Genomic DNA, 21005 nt, shown 5'->3' on the forward strand with positions numbered 1-21005 from the left:
CTAAAAAAAAAAAAAAAAAAAAAGAAAATTTAAGCAGTTGGACTATTTCTTTCATAAACTCAATTGGAAAGATACCTTGATACTGATGTAAAGTGTTTCCTGTTATTATGACAGGATTCCCAAGTGCCAAAGAAAGGCATTCATCAGTCCTAAAAACTAAAATACAGTTCATAATTTAATTTAATATTTTATACCTGTGGTGAATAATGATGAATTCTTAACATTTAATATATCATAAACCCCCTTGGCGATGTATGTTTGCAAATGTTCTACTCAGATATAACCTTTTTACTGTAATAATGTCCTTAGACTCTTGTCAAGTGGCAAGACAATTTATGTAGTAATGTTATGAAATCCGATGGTTTTGCTTCAACTAACTACATTTAGTTATAAGAAATCATCTGAACTTGAGATATATTAATTTGATAATTAGTAATTCACCTCTCAATATGCTTACCAAATTCAGTGACACAACTCAGGCTTTCCAAATCTAAGAAGACAAGACAGAAATTACGTAATATATATTAAAATTTTTAAGAGGATTTTAAAGTCAAAAACTTGCATAAGAAAATCAAGGAATTTGCACTTATGTGAAGTAGAATAAATCTAAGTCCTGATGGACCTTTAAGTTGATTATTTATGAAAATATTCTGAGATTTTTCTCTTATAATGAGAAGGTATAATATTAATTTAAGGAAAAAATCATTTCTGTGTATATATATTAGCAGAGTACATATTCATGACCTAAAGACATTATCAAGATTTCCTTATAATAATGAGAAAATAAACCCATGAACTGACAAAAATTGGTCTGCTGTTCTCATGCACCCCAAAAATATTTTTGTTTACCTATGTAAGTAAACAAACAATTATAAGCTACAATGAGGCTGAGGACAAACAGAAACAAAGAGTAGCATAAAAAGTGTCTTTTCATTCCACTGGTTTCTAATATTTTAGAGATATCTTTACCATAAATTTTGTAAAAGAAATGTAGAAGGATTAGAATTACATTTTTCTTTTACTGATCTTCATTGGATGCTAAAATAATGTTATGATATTATAATAGTGACACATTCTCCTATTAGATCCTATTAGTTTTGTATTTCTGGAGAGATACAATAAGCTAGTAACAGAAAATACTTTTGTATTTCACTTGAGATTTTAGATACTGTCTCTTCTTTATATATAACTTTCAAATATACTGTCCTGATTGGATACTATTAGGCCTTTGGTTTAAATCATTTTTGTGTTTTGCCTTAAAGGAGCAAGTTATGATTGCTCACATATTAATATAGTATGTGTCACATAAAAAGAGTAAGATTTTTAGCATTATTTATGGAAAATAATTTTTGTGTCTTGCTATTTCAGACATATTTGTTTTTCATAAACTTAATGTCTTTTGTGTATCAAGCTTTCACTGATAGTATTTACCATTTAGATTTGTTGTTTTAGTTACGTAGGTGCTTGCCACAGGTGTTCACCTATGACATTTGTTTTATTTCTTTTGTTTGCAGCAAATTAAGGCGTGGAGATCAGTTTACAGATACAGATTTTCTGAATTCCCCTGTTTATAAAGTAAAAAATAAAAGAAGCTTTAAAAGTAAATCAAAATTTATTTGAAGAAGACAAGAGAATTGCCTTTATGAACACTATTTTTAAAATGTGTACTTCGTTTTTTCCCAAAATGGTATATAGACTGCTTACTGTTTTTTGATTAATAAAGGTGAAACACAGCATTCCAAAGTAGATTTTTCTGGAAAGGAACCTATAAGTAAGTGACACAGGATACCTCACTGAGGAGGACAATACAGGTTAGACTTCACTGATGTTATGCATTTTCAGTCAGTAAGTTGGTTGCAGAGTTTGCAGCATTTCTTAATTTGTAAGAAAAAGTGTAAGTTTTAATGAGAATAAAAATAAATCACTTTTGTGAATTACACTGAGTTCTTCATATTTTTCAGGAGCAGAATTATTCTCAGTTCTGGCTGGAAAAGACACAAGCATCCCGAATTTTGATAAATCCACTGAAAAAAGATGAACAAGTCTCATTATTGTTTAATTATAAAGTGGAACAAAATGTGATAGTTGATTTTTTTTTCCTTTTTCTTTTTTTTATTAGATTTCACAGAATCATGTTGAAATTTGAATGAGGGGGTGTATTTTTATTTTTATTTTTTTGGAATAGTAGACAAATTCTGGTATTGCCAGAGACAACCAGACAGAAACAGCAGTATAATAGAAATTCAGTAGTAAGTATGATCCAGACAAAGCAGTGCTGTGAGTTTCCAGTTGACAGAGTGTTAGTGTGACAAACACTACAACCACATCCTGTATCAGACTTGTTATACTGTTTCTCCTCAGGAGCCTCATGAATCCACTGCATGTCCTCTAATGCATTGTCAACAGACACAGTTTTCTGGGATAATCTGAATCACAGTTGTTGCCAACTGCAGACTATAGCTCACAGTGTACTCAACTTTTACAGATTAGATTGGATAAGGCTCAGGTTCATTTTGCAGCTGAGTTTGCTATAGTTCATTTTAGTTCATTATAGCTCATTCAGATTAAAAATAAACTAACTTATTTGCTTATAGAAGATGGCTCTTCACACAATATGCAGTTAGGCTGAGAAATTCCTTGACACAGGAGTAGATGTTACTAGGTGGCATGAGCTTCAAAGTTGATTGGAGAAATTCATGGAAGGAAAATCTATGAGAAGACACCATTTCTGGCACAGGATATCCCTGAATTGTAAATTGTTGAAGGCTGGAAGAGTATTTCAGGGAAGTCTCGGTAAGCATTTCAACAATTTTTATTTTTTTTCCAAAGCATTCACTGTTGAAACCTCCAGTTGTTTTATTAGCTAGACCCGTGTTCTAACCTTGTTCTAACATCTCTTCTTATGTAATTGGTTTTCCTAAATTTATTATACATGCTTAAAAGCAACAAAAAATCTGTTTACTCTGTCTGTATCTGTTTGTACCTCCACTCTAACTAGTATCACTTTGATCATTACAACATGACTGAAAGGTGGTGATTTACAAACAAAAAGGAATTTTGGAGGTTAATATTTTTTCTTTAGAAAGCTTTTTGCTGAGAAGGGAGCTAAATGCCTGTGGTTTTATTTGTACAATGATCACAGAATAATTTGATATTACAATAATGGTAGTTTGCGGACATTTGTAATTTTCACTGTAAAATGTTAAAAGATGTATTTGTATTCTAAATTATGTCTTTTGAAAGAATACATATTTAGAATTAATCCACATAGTTATTCCCAGTAATTATTACAACTGAAAAAACCCCCAAAACATATAGCTATTCCTGGATCTATAACTTTTTTTTTCTCAAAAAGTCAGGCACTCGATTTTGAGAAAACATCTGAAATTTTTTTAGACTTATATAAGCAATATAATTTTTAAGATACACTTGTAATCTGGTTTATTTATGTTACAGATCTATGTTATAATCTTGATAGCACTTTTTTTGTTGGTAGTATTAAAAAGCTTGCGTTTTCTATCTTGGTTTCGTATTTATCTGTAGAAATAGTATGCACAGTATATCCAGTATCTTGATCTCCTTCATTAGCTCTTTCTGTTATTTGCATGTGAGCGCATATTTCATCAGTTCATCATTGGAGGCAGAGAATGACAGTAGTATTTCCTGGCAGTCTTTAGTAACTTCTCTGAAATTGCTTAAACTAGGATAAGATATGTTATTTTACATTATTTCTGCTATTACAGACACAGTGTCAGTTAAGCTGATTTTCTTTATAAGTTGGGAAAAAGCAGTTCTTTAATACTTTTATTATACCATTTTATGTTGTACGGATCAAGAGATGTGCCAAATAGCGTTCTCATTTATTAAGAACCTTTCAGCAAAAGAAGATTTTACAGTGAGATTTTGTAATTACAAAAAAGAGAATAAAATATTATATGTAAAGGATAAATTTATAAATTCAGATTTGGTTTAATTTTGTTTTCCAAATATGAAATGTGCACTGGATGCAACAATATGTAGCTGCAAGATATTAAGCAAATTAGTTACTTTTTGCTGGATTATATATTTACTTAATCTAGTAAAAAATTAATTATTAAGCTATTTAATTGATTGGGTTTTTTAGATACAGAGTACTGACTGCTGCAGATGGAATAAAAATATCTTCCATAAATGCGTGGCTACAAATAATATTTTATGTTCTAACAGTTACTTCTGAATCAGAATGTAATCAGAGATTTTTTTTATTATTTTTTCCACCTATATTAAATTATTTTTTGTTTATGGAGAAGCAATCTGGGCTGGATTTATGTTTATTCAACTCTTTCTTTCTTTCACTATCACATTTTTAAAAATCAGTATTCTAAACCTAAATGTATGTCTGAAATATTTCATGCCGAGGTACTTACGGCTAAAAGAGGGAAGAGCTCCTCTTTAAATTGTTTTTGCCTCAGTTTGAGTAGGTATAAATCAAACTATATACTGAAACCTGGTATGATATTACTGCTTTTTGGAATTAATCTGTAGCTAAATGAATAGAAATGAAAGGAAGTATTGTCTGGATGATGACAATGTTTCTTCATATCTTATATGTATTTTTAATATTACTCTGTAAATTACACAGAAGTTGAATCTTCCACCTTGTTTACAGAGTTAATCGAATTGAGAATTTCCTGGGTTAATTCCTGAAGTTAACACTTGTTTTCAGAATTGAAGTGTAATCACTTAAGAAGGCAGTTGTGAAAACCCTGATAAAGTACCATCTTTTGACATACATCTATTGTCCAAATGGTTGACTTTAATGAATCTACTTTAAAGAATTTAAAACAACTAAGTCACAATAATTTTTGTTGCAGACCCTATTAAAGTTTTAGTCTCAGATGTCCTCTTCCAACTTTTGTCCACAAAATACTGTTGGCATCTACAAATTCGCATAACAAATCAATGAATGTGTTCTAACTCTCAAGGTTAATTACATAAAATTCTTAATGTATGTAAGTGTTTGCAGAATTTGGGCATAAGGAACCACAGTTTTAACCCTGGTGATCAGTTTTCTTTCTCTGTGTCATTCAAACTAATTTGAAAAGCTACTCAACAGTTGAATACGGTTTCTTTATAACAGTATCTTTGCAGAAGATGTTAGTTAATGAAAAGGTGGATTATAAATGACAGTTGAAGTTAGTGTTCAGAAAATCCTTATTTGATAACAAAATGATTATTAAATAAAGATGTATTACTCAGTAAATAGCCAGAAGATTACAAATTGTGCAATATTTGTTGGATTTTGTATTGAAAAGCATTTTGCAGCTTAGAACAGAAAACTTTATTTTCTTAAGGTTTACCAGTATTCTTTATTAGTGAAGATTTTGGATTCCAGCATCCAACTGAAGAACTTGTTTCCATTTAAATTAAAAGCAAGAATTCAATTGCTACTTTAGGTATTCATTTTGTAAAGAAAATATAGAGAATAAATCTAATGTGTGTGTTAGAGAAGGTATCCTGCCAGACATGCAGTTTATCGGTCCTGATCTTGCAACTGGAACACAGCCGGGCAGAAATCCTTTGGTTTTAATAGCAGTCTTCACATCTACATGTTTTATTTTTTAAAAAAGCAATCTATCCTTTTATCCAAATCACTTGGCTACAGAAATCTTGTGTTTAATACCACGCTTGCACCGTCATTGATGTGCTTTCCTTCTTCAGCTTCTTTTATATAAAAGTTAAAACTACCAGTAAAGTTAACTTGATTACAGATTTTTACTGATAAGTATCCTTCTTACTATTACTTATCACCAACATGGGAGTAGGGAGCATTTCTGGACAACTATTGATCACAAGAGAGCTAGATTTGTGGGCAGATTCATTTATATATAAATATATTTGAAAAAGACATGCATTTTGAGAAATGTGTGGAATCATGATGTCTGATTCAGGAACTGCTATCCAAACAGTAAATGACAACATCAGAGTTTTATATAATAGTAAGGGAGTGCAAACCAGGGGTCATCAGTTTTATTATCTTTGGGGTTACAAAATTCAATTTGCCTACACCGATAAAACATGGAAAAAAAAAAGCCAACCTGTATCTCTGAAGTAAGCTTAGAGTTATGAATTATAGAAATGAATGTTTGTTAGAATTATCCAATTTATTTTCTTTTAGAATATTCCTATTTACTATGACATAGCAAAAATGCATGACAATCCTAGAAGGTTTTAAAATTAAAACACCAAGCAGTTCACAGACATAACAGGTTAACCATACTGACAAGCAATAACCATGACTGTTGACTGCTGCCATCTTTTTGCTATGATTGTCTTGCTATTATATTTTCCACTTAAAAAAAATTTTTTTTAACTATACAACGAAATGCTACTCAGTCATAGACTCTCTGGGGGATCTAAAACTAAGTATTTGAAAGTGGGATGAATGAGAACATACATCTGCTTTCACAGATATAGGTAGATTAATGCTTCATTTGTGTATTAATATTGCTATGATACTTCTGTTATTTCAAATATACTGCTGTTGGAGAGGAGTATTAGATTTAGTTAATGCTTTGATTATTTGTAGCATGGGAACAGTTCTGACCAAAATATTATCTTATGCTTAATGGGAGGAAAAAAAAGAGATTACTAGAAATGAAGAGGTTCATGACATTTTTGAAAAGAAAGATCTGAACTATTTACATTAGAAATACCATACAGATTTAGCACAAATCTTAATTCTATTTGAGTTTAATAATAAAGAAATCATCCAAGTATCATTTAACTGCAGTATCACTTCTTATCTTTTATTATTATTATTATTCAAAAATGTGCTTACTTAATATGCTTTTAAGTACAAATAAGAAAAGTTGTACTACCAGGTCATTAATGGGCACTAAATGGACATTATCATCAACCTTCTCTCCTTACAGTTCTTTATGTACATCCTCCTTTATGTCATCCTCCTCCCATTTACTTCTTTATGGAAAAATATCTGTGAATATACATAAAGGAAGGTTTACCTTTTCGTCATGAAGACAGGAAAACTGAAAAAAATATCAAGACTCCTCCAAAATCTGTAATGGAGATAGAGGAAGGTATTCCAGCATGCACATTCTAACTCAAATTCTTTCTTCGTAAGTAAATAACTATTCCTTGTTTTTGAAGAATGATGATCCGTTTAAAATAATGCAAAAATATCACATTACCTGCTCTCTTTTCCTGTAAATTACCAGAATTTCAATTGCACGTTTTTGCAGAAAAATGAGTCATACAGGTCAAAACATACCTCTGGATATAGCTTTCTGATGTGTCCATTTTACATGTTGTGTCGAAGTATAACATAAACAGAAGCACGAAAAGATGTTATTTACAAGTATTAAAATCATAACTCCTTTTTGTTGTTTTTTCATGAGTCTGTAGGCCCAGAGCAACTTTCCCAAGATCCTGTAGAACATTCCATCATGCGTGAATTTGGAGTAAAATACACTACTAGTGAGATAGTTTATGTATGAGAAATTCATCCCTAAATGGAGAGTTCATCCTCGCTGTGGTCACCAGTTCCAGAGCCCATGCAAAGATTGTGTATGTGTACTAGTAAGGACTGTAAGATGTGTTCACACAACTTTACAGAAAAAGTTTACTTATTCCATTAGTATGAAAAAAATCTTCTAGTAAGAAACTTACCACCCAGGCACTGTGATCTGTATCACAAAACAAAGTGTTTAAATTATTATTTCAGAATTTCAGCAAACATTTTCTTTGTGAAGACTGTGTATGTCACTACATCAGCAAGATCATCAGCAAGATGCAGAAATGAATGGGAAAGTAGATTTTGTCCTGATTCAATATTATTTAAGAAAGAATTACACACAGGCTATTTTAATACAATACTTTCCTCTAATTTTTAAAAGAATTTATAATTACTTTTTTTAATTAAAATACTTTTGCTACTTTTCTTTGTGAGTCACAGTCATTAGCTCTATTGTTAGAAATTCAATGGAAATAGTTGTTACAACTCGTGTTCCCTTTACTCGCACTGTGGAAGCAAAGCACTTTTTTTTTTTTTTAATTATTGTTTCTCTCTGTTGCCCCTGGTTTGGAAGCTAGAAGCAGAAGCTCATGCTGTATTTTCCCAAAGCTTTTAGAATTTTAGAATCATCTTTTTGGAGATGGTCTTTATTTTTCAGTGAAAGTCTGCTGTTATACAACGCCTTGAGTGCTATCAGCGAGACTACTACAGTATTCCACATACAGGTATGTAATTTTCAATAAACCTATAAGGTCTAGGTCTTTATGCCTCATTCCTTTTAGTATAGATATTCTTCAAGAGTAACAAAAGACAAACAGAAAAAAAAAGATGTATGCAGGTTATTTTAACTAACTCGGGAATCATATGACTGTTACAACTACTCATTTCCTCATTTTTTTCAGCCTTACTGCTCTTGTTGCTAAAGCAGATGTTATATCCAAACAGAGAGAAAATTTACTTTGTTATTACCTAAGATTCAGTTCTTTTATTTGTTCTGTAAAACTGTAGCTCACTTTAGGCACTGCATAAAAAAACTAATTTACCTGTTGAATTGTAACTAAATGAGATTTTAGCAGATCAGTTGATACATTGTTGCCAGAGTAATTGGTGGCAAAACAGCTCTGGACAAAATGAATCTGTTTCAGGCACTGAGATTTAGACACTTTTTGCTGAAGATAAAGCACATTGGACATTTTTTTTAATAACTCTGAAGTTGTTTTTCTTAGCTTTATTCAATCTAATTTTTTACATTTAATATCTTAGATTACCACTAATAAGCATTTTGTTTATTTTAAAATTTGTAGGAAAATTAATTCAATACAATGAAACAGGAAGAGAAATTTTTTATGATATGGTTCTATAAACCTTCATTTTCAGCAGTAGCCTTAACAAATGCATATACCTTGGCATTACTGAAAATTATTTTGTGAGTGCAAATTTTGCAAAATTTACATTTGGTTTATAATCAGTACTTTGTAGGATTTTCTCAGAATTCAAAATTTCCATGGGAGAATTTATTGTTAGAAAATGACAACAGTTCATGTTGCTGATGTTTCTCAAAGCTAATTTTGGGAACACAGCTGACATTATTCATTCCTACTTTGACATAGGTCAATCGGCTTTCTTGGTATTTAAATAGAGTATTTAGATAGAAAACCCCAAAACACTCAGCTGCAACTTTGCTTTGTAGGAATGCATGTGCCCTACATGAAGTAGGTGATTTTTCTTGAGAAATTTTACCCTGTTGAAGAGATTCTGTTTAATAAAGATCAATCTACAACTCAGACCAGCACGCATATATGTTGCAATGCTGAAGGATCCTGAACAGTTCAGATAAAACTAATTTGACTGCAGTTTCAGCCACCCTCCCAAAGGTTCAGAAGAGCATACTCTTGCTACTGCCTAATGGGTATACTTTTCAAGTGGACTCCCTAAGTTCAAAATCTAGGTCCTTCCTGAGGCAGTGTTAATGAAACAAGAGTTCATCCAGTTGAAATCTGATGTTTTATAGCATTGTTCATCTCTTCCAGTTAAGAACTTTTTTTATATAAATAACACTAACCTGTTTGAATTAACGAGGATAAAGTATTCCTGAATCTACATTTGAAATTTTCCTGAAATCATTGCAGAAGTTCATTAAAACCAAATGTCGCATTTACTCATTGGGCAGACCTCAGGACCTCCTCTCCTGAATGCTGTGCGCCGGTGTCGGCTCCTGGCCCTGCCGTTCTGCCCCTGAAGCTGTCACCTGGCGGTAAGCGCCCGCGCAGCCGCAACGCGTGCAGCAGCGGAAGGGTTAACGAGGGCAGGCCGCGGCGCCCGCGCTCCCCAGCCGCCGGGGCTGAACGCCCGCGGCCGCGCAGCGCCAGCGGCTCAGTTGCCCGGCGTGCCCTGTCCGTGTGGGTTCCGGAGCCGGCTGCAGCTCCCAATGTCTCTTCAGGGGGCACCGGGGGCTGAGGAGCTGGTTTTCTATGTGAACGGGAGAAAGGTAAGTGCTGCCAGGAAGGTGTGTGGAGAAAGAGGAGCCCCAAGGATCGTGGGGGCACGGATAGCCTATGGTTTCCTCAGACATAGGAGTATATTTCAAATCCTCACATGGGCGTTCTTTCCCTTTCTACATTTTTCTGGATAAGAAGCAGATGCAGTCCAGTAGTGTTACTTTAGTTCACTAATTCTTGCCTGTCCACAGTAAGTAAGGTTTGAAAGGCAGAAACAGCAGAGGAGGGTGAATGTGCTTACAACATTCCTTTTTAGCTGGCTTTTCTGGGCTTGAGGAAAAAGCATGCCAAAGTGAAAATTTAGAACGTGCTTTCCCCTGGGTATCACATTTTGCTGGTGAAGAAGTTAGTTTCTCGTTCGCGGATGTCTGGTTTTCTCATCTTTGAGAAACAGTTTTCAGACGCACATCTGAAAGTAAGACTTGGGTGCTGAGCTCTGGGCTACAGACCAACATAAAGATGATACTGCAAGAGCAGAATTAAACTGTTTATTAATTCAGTGCTAATGAAAAGATTAGCTGATTCTGAACAACAAAATAACAAATCCTCTAATCAAACAAGAATGTACGCATTTCTTTTGCTCTGTGTTGCTATAGCCTACTAAGGCAAGTGAATGTTTATATCTAGAAAAGTGACCCCTCCAGGCTTCCTCTAGTGTTCATCCCAGTAGGCAAAAGTGTCTCTAAAATCTGCAAATCGTTAATTCTTTATGCTCTGTGAGCTCTGTTGTAGTAAAGTCTTGTTACATTTTTATTGCTAGTGTGGTTCAAGATAAATTCCTACAATATGACCTTTCACTGAGCAGGAGTTGGTTCTGGTAGTTGCAAGCTGTCCTGGCACTTTCTTCCTGCAAGCGTATCTGTTGGGAAAGGAATTTCTAGGAGGCGACCAATTAGAGTAGTTCTCTGAGAGGGAACCAGGGGAGGAGGAGGGTTTTCTTCTGAGTTTGTGGTAATGTAGTGTGTGAGCCAAGTGAAAAGTCTTGCTTTCTTAGTTAAAGCTTCAGTTTCCTTTCTTACTGCAGATAACAGAGAAAAATGCTGATCCTGAACAAATGCTGTTGTCTTATCTGCGGAAGAGACGTATCCTTTTCCTGTTTGATCCTTTAAGTCACTTATACGAAAGCTTTAGTCAAGCAAAATTATCTTAAATGATAATTAAAAAGCAACTTACCAAGCTAAAGAGGTTGTGACTTCCTTAAGAAGATAGAACTGTATTAGATGATGTGTCCTTTAAGTGAAAGCTCTTCAGTGAGCTGATGTATTTTTAGCCTAGTTTCCTAAACAAACAAGAGTTACATAATCAGGCACTGGTTATGTGCATGCATATCTGTCTGTTCCTCCTCTACAAAAGAAACTTAAGAATGTTTTGACCAGTATGAACAAAATCTGACAGAGTAGGAGTCTCCAAGTTTTGTGAAAGTCTCTCATAGGAAAGGAGAGAGACCTTGTCATGAGACCCTGAGTCTGCTGGAGTTTTGAGGTAATCTCCCTTTTTCTTGTGATGAGCACTCCAAACAGGTTTACAAACTCAAAAAACCCAGCTTTTAATAGTAAATAAATATGAAAAAGTAGGTTTTTAAATCAGAGGAAAATTAAAAATTAATTAGGTAAGACAAAACAGAAATTGTAAGAGCTACAGCAGGCACCCTGCCATTGTGTCTTTGCAGACAGGTTTCTTTCCTCCTGGCTTGGTTTCAGTCTATGGGTCAGTTGTTTTCTGTGTTGATCCAAATTTTACGCCACTTCTCTTTTTCTCTTTGCCTTCTTTGTGTCATCTGCTTTCAATATTCTTAGCAGTCTTACAGCATCTGCTGTGCCACAAGCTTATTCCCAGTATTCATGAAGCTACTTGCATAATACTCTAAATATGGTTCGTGTAGGAACTCACAGCCAGGAGTAGGGAGAAAATGTGGGGAAAAGCAGAATCTCACCTTTTTGGCAGCTTTCTAGATTGACCCATGAAAAATACCCCCAGCGGCTAAGTCATATACCATTGCTGTTACTAGATAGTAGAGAATTCATATAGGAGAGAGTGTTTATACATATCTCTAAAAAAGAAAAGCTTAAGTCAGCGTATCTTAGTTACTGGTTAATCATAAGCACAGTTTGAAGGAAAGTAAGTTGCTGAAGTTCTGGTGCTTACAAAATTATTCTTTAGCAGTCTGAACAACTACAAACTCAAATTACCAAAAAAAAAAAAAAAAAAATTCAATACCAGCTCCATCACAAGAGATGCAATTTATTGGTTAAATTGTACTGGTGAATAAGATCATCTAATTCTGTACTGATTTGCTCTGACACCTTGAAATATCATTTAATCTTTCCATATCATTGTACCCTGGTTATAAAGTTAATGTAACATTAGCTGGTCTTTCAGAAGCTAGTTAGGGGTTTCACCATACAGTTTAAATGCTAGCTTAAAGTGTTCCTGCCCTCTGCTGCTCGTGTCTCTATGATGGTGTGCCATCAGATGTGCATGCACAACTCTTTTCTGAGACCACTGTGTTAGCCAGACTGAGAAACTGATCCTTATCTTAGTAAGCCTCCAAAATAGTTAAGCTAACAGAGCTAAGGGGAGAGCTGACTTTGGTAAAGACACAAAAAATGAGTGGCAGAAAACAGACAAGACAGGCATATCTTATGCTGATGTTGCCAAACTCTTCATAGGGTGAAATGATTGCCTGAACGACCTTGAGAAGCTTGAACATCTTGCAGTACTGTGTTTTAAACTGCAAGGTGGACTATAATACCTATCTAAGCATCTTTTGGGGAGGCTAAAAGCCATATGAATTGGTGCATTAGACTACTATTAATAACTGGAAGGGCAGGTGTGGAATAATAAATAAATAGAAGAGCAAGAAGGAATGAAACTGCTTCTTAAAATGTATTTGTTTTATCTGATAGAGTAGGGTGTCTGTGAAAGTGCTCTGTAATCAGAAAAAGTAGTAGAAGTCAGAGCTAAAGGCAACACACTCCATCTCAGCAGCTTTCTGAAAGTGAAGAAAGTTAACCCCAAAAGTGATGTTTTTCTTTTGATGATATGTGGAAAGAGAAAGGCCTTCTTGTCCCTCTATTATTCCCTGCTTATGGCAGAGAACTCTCTTTGCTTTATCTTGTGCCAGTCTTGGAGTTGCTCTGACCTTTCTGTGTACTAACTCCACTCAGACCATCAGAAAACCAACCTAGTTAAACAGGTTAGTAAGTAAACTAGCCTAGGGAAAACAGTGGATAGCTTTCAGTTTGAGTAGTGACTTAAATCAGCTCATGAAAGGTACTGGTGAGAGTAAGAGTTGGTGCAGGAGGTTTTGGGCTTTGGGGCAGGTTACGTTGGGAAGAGGAAGGTCTGAAGAAATGGGGAGTGAGGCATTTTCCTTTTGAGGGCTGTAAACCATTAACCAGTTGTGGGCTCCCCAGTACAAGAGAGACAGGGAACTACTGGAAAGAGTCCAGTGTAGGGCTACGAAGATGATTAGAGGACTGGAGCATCTCTTTTATGAGGAAAGGCTGCAAGAACTGGGCCTGTTTCGCCTGGAGGAAAGAAGTCTGAGAGGAGATCTTATCAATGTCTAAAAAAATATCTTAAGAGAGGGTGTCAAGAGGATGGGGCCAGACTCTTTTCAGTGGTGCCAAGCAACAGGACAAAAGGCAATGGGCAGAAATTGAAACACAGGAAGTTCCACCTGAATAGGAGGAAGAACTTCTCTCCTGTGAGAGTGACAGAGCACTGGAACAAGTTGCCCAGAGAGGTTGTGGAGTCTCCTTCTCTGGAGATACCCAAAACCTACCTGGATGTGATCCTGTGCAATGTGCTCTGGATGACCCTGCTTGAGTAGGGAGGTTGGACTAGATGATATCCAGAGGTCCCTTCCAACCTCAACCATTCTATGATTAAATCAGGTGTTTGAAGAATCACAGCTTCAGACTGGCCAGTGTTGCAGTTTCATGGAAGTGAGCACTGTATTCCTGGAAGTGTAATCTTTCAGCTGAGAGGGTTAGTGTCCTGACCATTGATGAGCCTTAATTTTCCAATGGCATGTAAAGGAAAAACTGGAATATTTTCTTTAGTGCCACACTGGAACTTCAAATATGTTACTATTTTGTAACTAGCATGCATTTCTACCTTTCATATTTTCAATCTGAAAATTATTTTTTACTTCCTGTTTCTGTCTCAACTTACTCCTCTTCCTCAAAGTAAGTCAGAATTAAGTTTTCTGTTTCCGTGATGGGAACAGGATTTTAGTCGCATTATTCCTTAGCTTTGATCTTATTTTCACTGAAAAATTTTTATTTGACATAGAAGGGCATTCTGTAGGCAATCTATGTTATTGTACCTAACCAGTTATATATTCCAAAAATTCAGGAAAAAGGTGGTCCTCCAGGTTAAACAGAATAAAGGCCAAAACTGAAACCTATATACGTGTGTGTGTGTGTGTGTATATACATGTATTTTTTTTCCCTAATGGCAGCACTTTCAGTCCGTCTTACAGGAACTAAGTATGGCTGTGGAGGGGGCGGCTGTGGTGCCTGCACGGTGATGATATCAACTTACGAACCAGCTTCCAAGAAGATACGGTATCCTTAACAGAAAATTTGGAAAACACTACACAGAATTTTACGACTGTAGATACCATTCCCAGATACAGAACTGTAAAAACAAAATTGTAAAATCTGTACTTAATGGTAAAAGAATGCAAAGGTAGGGTCACTTTAAACCAAAAGAGAACACTGTACAAAGTTCTGTTCATTCAGCCATATAATGAATTTGCTGAAATTTCTTGCTTAAATGTGTAATTTGCTTGTCTCTGCTAACAGCTCCTGTGACGGCCTTTCTCTTCACAAGATATTCATTTAACATCCTTCATATTGCCCAGTGGAATTTAGCTTATACCTGCAGTTTTCTCATGTGACTGACAGGAACATGAGACAGCCAGAGGTTTGAGCTGAATTAACCTAGATCTTTGAATTTAATACTGAACACTCTCAAAAGAACCCAGAAAGACTTTGAAATTCAAAAAGTGAGTTTCATTAGGCTAGAGCAAAAACTAGAAATCTAGAAAACTAGAATCATTTATTTTGAATTGAGGAAACTCCGAAGAATGGTTATATAAGACAAAATAGAGGCAAAATGAGTAATAAACAATTGTCTCCCCCTTACTCTGATCTTGCAGGCTTGGTTTCAGCCATCTCAGTGGCCTTTTGGGTCACAGCAAATCTGTATCTTCCACTCTGGTTTCCAGGAAATTTGTTTCTGTCAGCTCAGAGACTTGGTTCTGCTGTTAATCTCCACTCTTCACAAGTGTCTTTCAGTCTCTCTGCTGTGCTGCAGATCTTCAGCTTCTTGCTGTGAGTTTTCACAAGACAGCAACATTTTATCAAGAGCTGATGCTTTTTAACTGCAGTATGTCAGTTACTGTTCATACAGCAGGATTTCAACAGCCCCCCATCTCTTGAGGTCCATGTTGGCTAGTATCATGCATGGCTCTGTGAACAACTTCTTATTTTTTCACTTTTGATTTTCCATCAAAAATACTTGTTCTCCAAAATGTTCAATGAGAACGTGTCATTGTCAGTTGAGTACATTTTAAGGAAAAAGTCAAATGTTCTTATGTTCTTTTGACAATTGTATTACATGGAAGGCAATACAAATGAAGATATTTAGAGATATTATAAAAGTTGAAAAGAATCAACATGACACTTTTTAAAAGGAACATATCCACCACTGGAAAACAAAACATTTTAATGATGAAAAGCTTTTCAAAACTTCATTTTGATATTTTATCATTTTGTCCCTATTTTTGTGTGTGTGTGTGTGTGTGTATATATATGTGTACATATATATATATATATATGTATATGTGTGTGTGTATATATGTATATACATATACATATATACACACACACACATATATATATGTATGTTTTTTTCTTTTTTTTTTTTTTTAACATGAGAATTTCCTTTGGATCAGGATTCCAAATTATCAGCAGTAATTCTCCTTTACTTCCTGCAAAGGACTAAACCAACCCTCTCCTCTCCTTTGTCCTCCTCCAAACCACACTTGCTCATGGGTGAAAGAGGTTAGAGGGCAATTGGAAGAGACTGAAGTATTAAGGAAGAAACAAACTCTCCGGAACTGTCAATATTATTTCCTCATAGATGCAGTTCTTTTACTAGGGACAAGTCACACTGCTAGTATGTAATCCCTCCTGAAGTTTATGGTGGTCTTATTCCAAATGTTTATAATAATTGCTTTGTAACTGAAAACTTTGCCTTGATTTACCACAGAATAATATTCCACTATCTTTAAGCTCCCTGATTCTCCTTTATATTCCAAAGACATTATTCGGCAAATGCCTGTCTGCTTCCCATTTGCTCCTTGTATGGTACAGCAGTTACCACAGTGGAAGGTATTGGAAGTACAAAAACCAGGATTCATCCAGTTCAGGTGAGAACATAGTATCATTGTGTAACAGCATTACTGATTTCTTTCTCCATTTGGACTGGATTAATTGGCAATGCTTTACGGGCACAGAGATTTCATATGCTGATTGTTATCCCTGAATAACAAAAGACAAAGATATGGTTGATCAGGATGGATGATCCATGGCTCATAATGGATCTTGCTTTAGTTTTGACAACCTGATCAAATAATTGGTACATAAGAATGGGAGTGTATCAGGCCTGAGCTCCATTTGGGTAAATGATTTATCTGGACAGTGGCCCTTAACTGACGTAAAAAAAAATTATATATATATATATATATATATATAAAAGTCCACTGGAGAGCAATTTGCTTCCCTAATAAGATATGCTGGAGTGTTAGACCCAAAATACTCTTATCTGAGACTGGCTTACTTAAAAGGTCTACATTGCTATGAAAATAGGACTTATTATTACTTTTCCCATTTCTGAGCGGGTTCATTAGGACTGTGATGTATGCTGGAATGAGGGCTATTTGTGGCGCTTAATTTCAGGAAAGGCTTGCCAAGTGCCATGGCTCCCAGTGTGGTTTCTGCACCCCTGGAATGGTGATGTCCATATACACTTTGCTAAGAAATCACCCAAAACCCACTTCGGAGCAGATAACTGCAGCCCTGGCTGGTAAATATTGCCACTTTTAATTTTTAAGTACATCCTTAAACCATTTCTTCTTCTGATACTCTGTGTATGTGAATGCCAGTCTTTGTGAAAACATGCATCATGCATTTAAATTATGTTTCCCCACAGAGCTAGTTTTGGTACTGGATACAAACCTTGTATTCCCTGTCACCCTTGGAAAATGAAGCATGGAACTGTGGACTGTTCCCCTATACATCCCCATATACATCTTTCGAAGTGTTTTAAGTCAGATGTGAGAAAAATTAAAGCATACTGGAGAAGTAGCTGCATCTAAATACCTCTGAGATCACATCACATCTGGAGTAGTGAATGTCATAAGCCTTACAGGAGAGCCCTTTTTGATAGGAATAAAACAGTCAAATAAGGGAGAGCATCATGCAGACCCTCTTCACTAAGGGTAAATGTGAACATTTATTGCAGGAAAAATAACATTCTGTCATCTGTTGAGCTCTAGAATCATAGTGGAGCCAAAGGCATTTCCTGTTCCTATGAGATGAGCTAGATGGAGGTTAATGCTATCCTCCCGTGCTGTTAAAAATAAATCGGAGGGAGAAAAATGTTTTGAGTGGGTGAGGAATTTTCTACAATCCTGTATCTCCCATATACTGAGCTGTAGTCTAATTCCCTCTAATGTAGCTCTCAAGTATTTTATACTCCCCTTAAAACAATATTTTTTTTCATCAGAAGTTGCTAGATGTTAAGTCTTGTGACACTTATGTTTATTGACTTTCAGAGAGCTAACACTTCAAAAAATAGAAGCCTTCTTTAAGGGCATGACATTTAAAACTTGTATGCTTTAGAACAAATCTTTTTCTTACTTGCTTCCTTTTTTCAGGGAACCTGTGCCGCTGTACTGGGTATAGACCAATCCTAGATGCCTGTAAAACCTTTTGTGAGGTAAGGAGTAATGATGATACTAGATCATGCCTGTTAGTATTCATCATATATTTATGAACTAATGTTTTTATTATGGAGGCAGGTGCATGAAGAGCATGACTTATTGTAAAATACAGTATCTATATATCTACAGACCATCATATTTTATACTAAGGTCATGTCTTCCTTCTGCTAAGAGATGTAGATTTTCTGTCCCTGTAACCCAAATAAAGGTGTTCAATGGCCTAACTCATAGTAAAAACTGACTGATGCAAATTAAATTAGTGTCTAATCTGGATTACGAAGAATAACTGGGAATAACTTCATGTACTTTATTTGTGGGTCAGTACTGGCATAAATAAGAGCAGAATTTTGATTTATGTTCTTTGTCATGTAATACTATGTATCAGACCTACAGTGGAAGAAATGGGAGAGTGAACTGTGGGTAAAAAAAATAATTCAGACTGTCCTGTGTGTGCTCTCACAAAGACAACTGTTTTTCATGTTGTACCCTTTGTATGTATTATTTTGTATTAAGGACTTTAACATGATAAGATTTTAAGATATTTTTTGTATATCTCTCCTTTAACATACAAATGCTTCCAACTTAGCTTATTATTGAGGTTCATCCAGAACTTTATTGAAATGTAAACATAAATTCTTACTGGCTTAGGTGGACTTTAACTTAATGCCATTCTGGGAAGTATTTTGCTAATGGAATATTACTATTTTAGGAATCAATTTGCTGTCAAAGTAAAGCAAATGGAAAGTGTTGCTTGGATCAAGATGATGATTTATTTGGCAAGGGAGAGAAGGTGGGATTTTAAGTATTTTCATTCTCCTATTTAAATATAAAACTTGCACAACAGAAAATATTGCATTGCTTATTTCTTGTAATTAAAATAAATGCAGTATATGTTGTCATTTTTATTCTTCGCCTATTTCACCTTTTTTCATAATGCTACTTTTTTAATCAGACGTATTACTTTTTTATCAAGGAACTTGAAGATATTTCTAAAATCTAAAGATTGTTTTTATATACTTGTATGAGGAGGAGATCATGTAGCAGACAGTTGGTAGAATCATAGAATCAGTAAGGTTGGAAGGGACCTCTGGAGATCATCTAGTCCACCCCTCCCTGCTCAAGCAGGGTCACGTAGAGCATGTTAGACAGGGTTGTATCCAGGCGGGCCTTGAATATCTCCAGAGAAGGAGATTCCACAACCTCTCTGGGCAACCTGTTCCAGTGCTCTGTCACTTTCACAGGGAAGAAATTCCCCCTCATGTTCAGGTGGAAGGTAGTTTGGATCTGCATACTTGAGACTCAAGCAATTCTTCAAGTTCAGGAATAGTAATGTTCTCATATTGTGATCACTGCATTATTGAAAAATCGGGGCATATGTGGAGCTATCTAAAATCAGTGATCAGTGATGGTCTGAATGTAATCAATGATGATTTCATAGGAGGCTCACTGTTGACTTGAGTCTGAAGAATGAAATACTCCTAAAATCAGTCATGAACTTATTTTTATATCTTATCCATGTGAATTTTTGACTTTATTCTCAGTTTTATTTCAATGATATTTGATCTATTTCTCTGCCTTTTGAGTACAAGTAGGTTGGAAGGAAATGAGCTGCTACTTCGTAATATGACTGTAGGGAGTTTATAGTTAGTTTTTTGGTTACTTGCCTCTGCCTCTACACTCTCATTTCTATTAGCAGTAAGCTTTGAGAAACTGTGATAACTGCTTCCCTCACCTTAGCAGCTCTAAGTGATGCATGATATTTTAGCACCAAATCCAAAGGCTAATCAGATTATTAGCTTTCTTTTGACTTCAGTTGGACCCTTACAATTTTTTTTTTGTATGGAATTAAGGATGCAGGGAAAAAAATACTCTTCTTTACTTGTTTTCTATTTTTTTTAAGATTCGCAGTGGACTCTTTTCAACAGAAGAATTTCAGCCTCTAGATCCCACCCAAGAGCTTATATTTCCTCCAGAACTAATGGTAATTTATATTGCTTTTAGACTATTCTTCAGCTTTACCTTTTCCTTAACAGTGGTCCCTAGTTCAGGATTCATTCTGAAGTCCTGCTTATTCATTAGAAGAAATGTTGCAACATCTTTATATCAATCCAAAATGATACTCATTTTTTTTTCAGTGAGTTGTTTGAATAATCACTTATAAAAGATAATGGTATTGGGAAAAAAAAGGAGTCACAAAGTTGAGCACGAGATGAGAAGACAGAGAAGTAACGTAAAATGAGTTTTCAATGCAGCACCTGAGATGCAAATGCTTCTCAGAAAACTGAATGGGAGACATTTTATAGCATTGGCAAAATGATTTATATTCCCCATTGTGTGGCTTAGTAGATTTGCTGAACTTTTCTCCCCGAATGTCAGTCTCTGACCAGACTGGGGTGCACTTAGCCTCAGTGATTAAAGTGCAGCAAAGATATAAATGGCTGAAATAAGGGTGCATGAATGAAAAGTGTCAGGCATCCTTAATTATAGACAACAGTATTTGCTCTAGAAAGACTAAAATCTGCTTGCATTGCATTATTGTAAAGGTATAGATCTCAAAACAAAACTTCTCTATAACTAGCAGGCTGCTTATGGAGAAAAGTTGAAAACTTTAGATCAGGAGTTCCTGGCTGGTGTTTGTACCACCACTAGTTCACAAGCTATTTCCAAGTGGTCAGTGAACAGAACAGCTGGGCACAGTGCTTAATGTATGAAGGGATGCTGCACCCAGTGTGACTGGTGACCTCCAAGCAAACTAACTGTATAAAGTCCTGCCTAGGTATTTTTTTTAATTATTTTTTTCATTCGTTTCAGCAGGTATAGGATCTATTCTACACTTTTTGTTTTGGGGATGTTTATTTTTGATTGTGTTTACTAGTCAATTGGAATGAACTGAAGACGTTTCATCCATGAAGTAAAAAAAAAAATAAAAATAAAAATAAAAATCATCGTTGTGTGAAAGACCAGCACAGCAGTA

The 21005-nt window shown here is 35.2% G+C and overlaps 2 protein-coding genes across 11 annotated transcripts in view; both read left to right on the forward strand.

The window, feature by feature from the left end:
- The window catches only part of SGO2 (shugoshin 2), a 24222-nt gene extending 17254 nt beyond the window's left edge, over positions 1-6968 (forward strand). For 5 of the 6 annotated variants that reach the window (XM_062579400.1, XM_062579398.1, XM_062579399.1 and 2 more), the window contains one exon: positions 1515-1939. In XM_062579400.1, the coding sequence (XP_062435384.1) occupies positions 1515-1620 (106 nt within the window). In that variant the 3' untranslated portion in view covers positions 1621-1939. Of the gene's footprint in view, positions 1-1514; positions 1940-1961; positions 2794-6914 lie in introns of those variants that run through there. The other variant, XR_009958858.1, reaches the window with a different exon arrangement.
- Positions 6969-6988: 20 nt separating this feature from the next.
- Positions 6989-21005, forward strand: part of LOC134142395 (aldehyde oxidase-like) — a 47940-nt gene continuing 33923 nt past the window's right edge. For 2 of the 5 annotated variants that reach the window (XM_062579416.1, XM_062579418.1), the window contains exons 1-8: positions 9888-10001; positions 11036-11093; positions 14489-14585; positions 16348-16456; positions 16986-17112; positions 17966-18027; positions 18741-18821; positions 19932-20012. In XM_062579416.1, the coding sequence (XP_062435400.1) occupies positions 9942-10001; positions 11036-11093; positions 14489-14585; positions 16348-16456; positions 16986-17112; positions 17966-18027; positions 18741-18821; positions 19932-20012 (675 nt within the window). In that variant the 5' untranslated portion in view covers positions 9888-9941. Of the gene's footprint in view, positions 7119-8171; positions 8239-9683; positions 9768-9887; positions 10002-11035; positions 11094-14488; positions 14586-16023; positions 16204-16347; positions 16457-16985; positions 17113-17463; positions 17528-17965; positions 18028-18740; positions 18822-19931; positions 20013-21005 lie in introns of those variants that run through there. The other 3 variants (XM_062579417.1, XM_062579419.1, XM_062579420.1) reach the window with 3 other exon arrangements.

Source organism: Rhea pennata, chromosome 6, assembly GCF_028389875.1.
Source record: "Rhea pennata isolate bPtePen1 chromosome 6, bPtePen1.pri, whole genome shotgun sequence".
Taxonomy (NCBI): Eukaryota; Metazoa; Chordata; class Aves; order Rheiformes; family Rheidae; genus Rhea; species Rhea pennata.